This window comes from Pteropus vampyrus, unplaced genomic scaffold, assembly GCF_000151845.1.
Source record: "Pteropus vampyrus isolate Shadow unplaced genomic scaffold, Pvam_2.0 Scaffold546, whole genome shotgun sequence".
Lineage (NCBI taxonomy): Eukaryota > Metazoa > Chordata > Mammalia > Chiroptera > Pteropodidae > Pteropus > Pteropus vampyrus.
The window spans coordinates 49,432-52,686 of NW_011889327.1; the positions used below are offsets into that span (position 1 = coordinate 49,432).

General features: G+C 62.9%; 1 protein-coding gene across 1 annotated transcript in view; it reads left to right on the forward strand.

Moving 5' to 3' along the window:
• The window catches only part of CHL1 (cell adhesion molecule L1 like), a 68,342-nt gene that overhangs the window by 36,168 nt on the left and 28,919 nt on the right, over positions 1–3,255 (forward strand). The window contains exon 7 of the mRNA XM_011383845.1: positions 2,147–2,287. Within this exon, the coding sequence (XP_011382147.1) occupies positions 2,147–2,287 (141 nt within the window). The remainder of the gene's footprint in view (positions 1–2,146; positions 2,288–3,255) is intronic.

Genomic DNA, 3,255 nt, shown 5'->3' on the forward strand with positions numbered 1-3,255 from the left:
AGGACGTCGCTCCAGGCAGAGGCCTGCGGCGGGGTGCAGACCCCCCTGCGGGTGTCTGCGGAAGGGCTGTCGGGGTGAGGGGTCCCGGTGCCAGGGCCCAGGATCTTGGAGAGCGGAGAGAAAGCAGAGTCCTCAGGGGCTGAGGCCTGGTGGGGGAGAGGGTGGGGCCAGGGCCTCTCGGGCAAAGGCAGGAGCCCAGTGGTGCCTGGGACATATGGTGAGTGCTGCAGGCAGCCCATGGAGGACACTCAGCCCAGGGGGCCGAGCTGACTCATGGGCAGCAGGGCGTCCTGGCCTCCGAGTAGAGAATATGGCGCGTGGCTCCATGGGCCACGGCTGAGCTATGGTGGCAAGGCGTCGGGCCTGGGCCTGCTCCCAGTGCAGAGCCGATGGAGTGGACGGTGAGGAGGGCCAGGGCGAGCGTGGACGGCCGGCAGGCGTGCGGCTGGGCCGGAGCAGTAGGGCGCCGGAGAGCCCGACCAGGTCAGCCGCGGTCCTCGGCGGCGCTAAGGGCTCCGGAGCAGCCTCATCTCGCTGACCCTGAGCAGGCGCCTGCGGGACTGTACTGGTTTCTGCTGCTGCCGTGACACGTCACTGCCGATTTCGTGCCTTAAAACTGCGTGCGTTTATTATTTTATGGGTCTGCAGGTTAGCAGCCCAGCTCAAGCCTCCCGGGCTAATCGAGGTGTCGGTGGTGCTGTGTCCCTTTCTGGAGCAGGCCCTGGGGGAGGCTGCGGGATTCTCTCCTGTCCCCTCTGGCCCCGGGAGTTCCCCTTCCTTGTCCTCACACCGGCAGCTCCTCAGCCCTCTGCTTCCCGGCTGTCCCCCACGTCACACCTGCTCTGGGTGGCCGCGGCCAGGACGTTCTCTCGGTTTAAGCTATGATGACCCCAGGCCCACCTGGACAGTGGGGTGGTCCAGGGTAATCTCCCATCTCAAGGTCCTTAACCTTCATCACGCCCGCAAAGTCCCATTTGCCATGTGCAGGGACATTTCCCCACATTGCAGAGATTAGAGCATGGACGTCTTTGGGGACCGTTATTCTGTGTGCCATGGGACCCCTCCAGGGGTGAAATGCCACCCACGTGAACGTCCTCAGTCACTCCGGGAGTATTCCCCGGATGCCATGGCGGTGACGGCTTCTCTTCGGGCGCTGGGGACACAGGACGCAATGCACGGGCAGGGCTGCCCCCCATGGAGCTCACAGTCACGTGCAATGCGTGCTCCCGTCTGACTCGGAGGGGAGGGAGGATGAGAAAGCCTTGTTTTAATACGTAACGTCCAGCGTTTTCTGTACCCAGACCTGAGCATCGTCACTGCTCTGTGTGACGGGGAAAAGGGGGCCACAGGTCATTCAAACTAAACGCTGACGTGCGCCCCTCCCCCCGCGGTCCCAGCGAGTGTGTTGTCCTGTCCGCGGCCACGCACAGTGTGCCCGCGAGGGCGGGGCTTGGGGGTCCGGAGTGAGGCAGCCCAGTGGCTGCGCCCTCGGCTCTGCAGTCCCTTCCCCTCCATGGTGGCCCTGCTAGCGCCACAGGGCAGCCAGCGAGATGACACGCGTGCCGCAGGCTCCTCGGGGCCCTGACGAAGGCACCAGCAGTGTTAGCAAAAGCTCCGTCCAGAACTACACCTGCTCGTGAGAGGTGTGGGGTTTCTCACCAAAAAGCAGAAAACCTGGCCTGTTTTCTAAGCTTCTCGAGGCAAAACGAGGCTGGTACCTGGAGGGGTGAGCAGCGAACAGGACACCTAGTCGTGGAGCAGAGGGACGGTGTTGGGCAGCGGCGGCCGTGACGTGGGGTCGGGCGTGAGTCACGCTGGGCGGTGTCGGGGCCGCGCTTTACAGGAGAAGTGACTCGGGTCATAGCGACTGCCAAACAGAAGCCAGGGATCCTCACGGGTGCGGCGGGGAGAGGCAGTGGGCCCAGGCCGCGGGTGCTTCGGCAATAAGTATTCATTCGAAGGGAGGAAGACTGACCTGTAAATAAAAATCCGTGGCTGATGTTGAGAAATTGTGAAGAATCGGCTTCTGCGACCTATTCTTCACCCTAAACTGGTCTTAAGATATAAACACCATGCGCACGTCTAATGCGGGGCGCGCGAGTACGCGCCGTGCTTGATCGAACCGCCGCCCTTTGACCCCTGGCAGAAAGCCCGTTCGCCGGGGACATCATCTCCCCCAGCGAGGTCAGCTTCACCAACCTGCAGCCCAACCACACGGCCGTGTACCAGTGCGAAGCCGCGAACGTGCACGGGACCATCCTGGCCAGCGCCAACGTCGACGTCGTAGGTGAGTGCCCACGTGTCCGGCGGCGGCGTCCGGGGCCACGCTCACGGCCACGCCGAGCCTGGCACAGGAAGCACGGGGAGACTCGGGGCGCGTTCACCTTACGCTCGGGCCTGGGACTCTATACTGAAACTGACCTTTCGAGAACGCGCCGGCTGTGGATGCTTTTCCCAGCGAGGACTGTGACTTCAGCTCCTTCCCATCCCCTTGACGTTAACCTGCATGGGCGCGGGCTGTTTCGCGTGGCACGTGTTATTTCTTACATGAAAAGTTTGGAACTGTGACTTTCTAACAGATGTCCGTCCGCTGATACAAACGGAAGATGACGTGACGTATGCCGCCGTGGCCGGGGCCAGCGTGTCACTACACTGCAAGTTCTTCGCCTCGCCCGAGGCCACTGTGTCCTGGTAAGCCGGAAGGGTCTTCGTAAGAGGGCGTCCGTGCAGAAGGCCCCCCGTTTCCTCGTCCATCCTTCGATGGGCTACACGGGCTCCGTGGGCTCCGTGGACCCACCGCCTCCGAGGACCGAGGAGCAGAGCCACCCGCCTGCCCCTCCCGGGCCCGCGGGGCTGTGGGTTCTGTCGCGTGAGGGCAGCGCACAGCCGTTCCTGCTCACGGGGGAGGCCGAGCGTCCAAGGGATCGGGACGGCGAGTTTACAGACAGAGCCAGCCTCTCACGGCGGGACTGTCGAAGGTCACGTGTGGTTTTATCGTGGTCCTTTGGGGTGGTGTCCAGGTAGTCCCTAAGTCTGTGTTTCATTCCATTCACAGACGTGAAAACCACCCAACACGTGTTTTCAATTTAGTTTTCTTCTATTGACGGTGCGGTAAGCCCGGACACGTCGTCGTGGGGGTCTGCCACGCTTGTCCCTTCACTGGACACGCGTGGGGTAACTGTCCCTCGGTAATTCTGCCGCCACCTGCAGGGCTAGGGCCGGGGCGCGAGCCAGGCAGGGTCACACAAGCCCAGC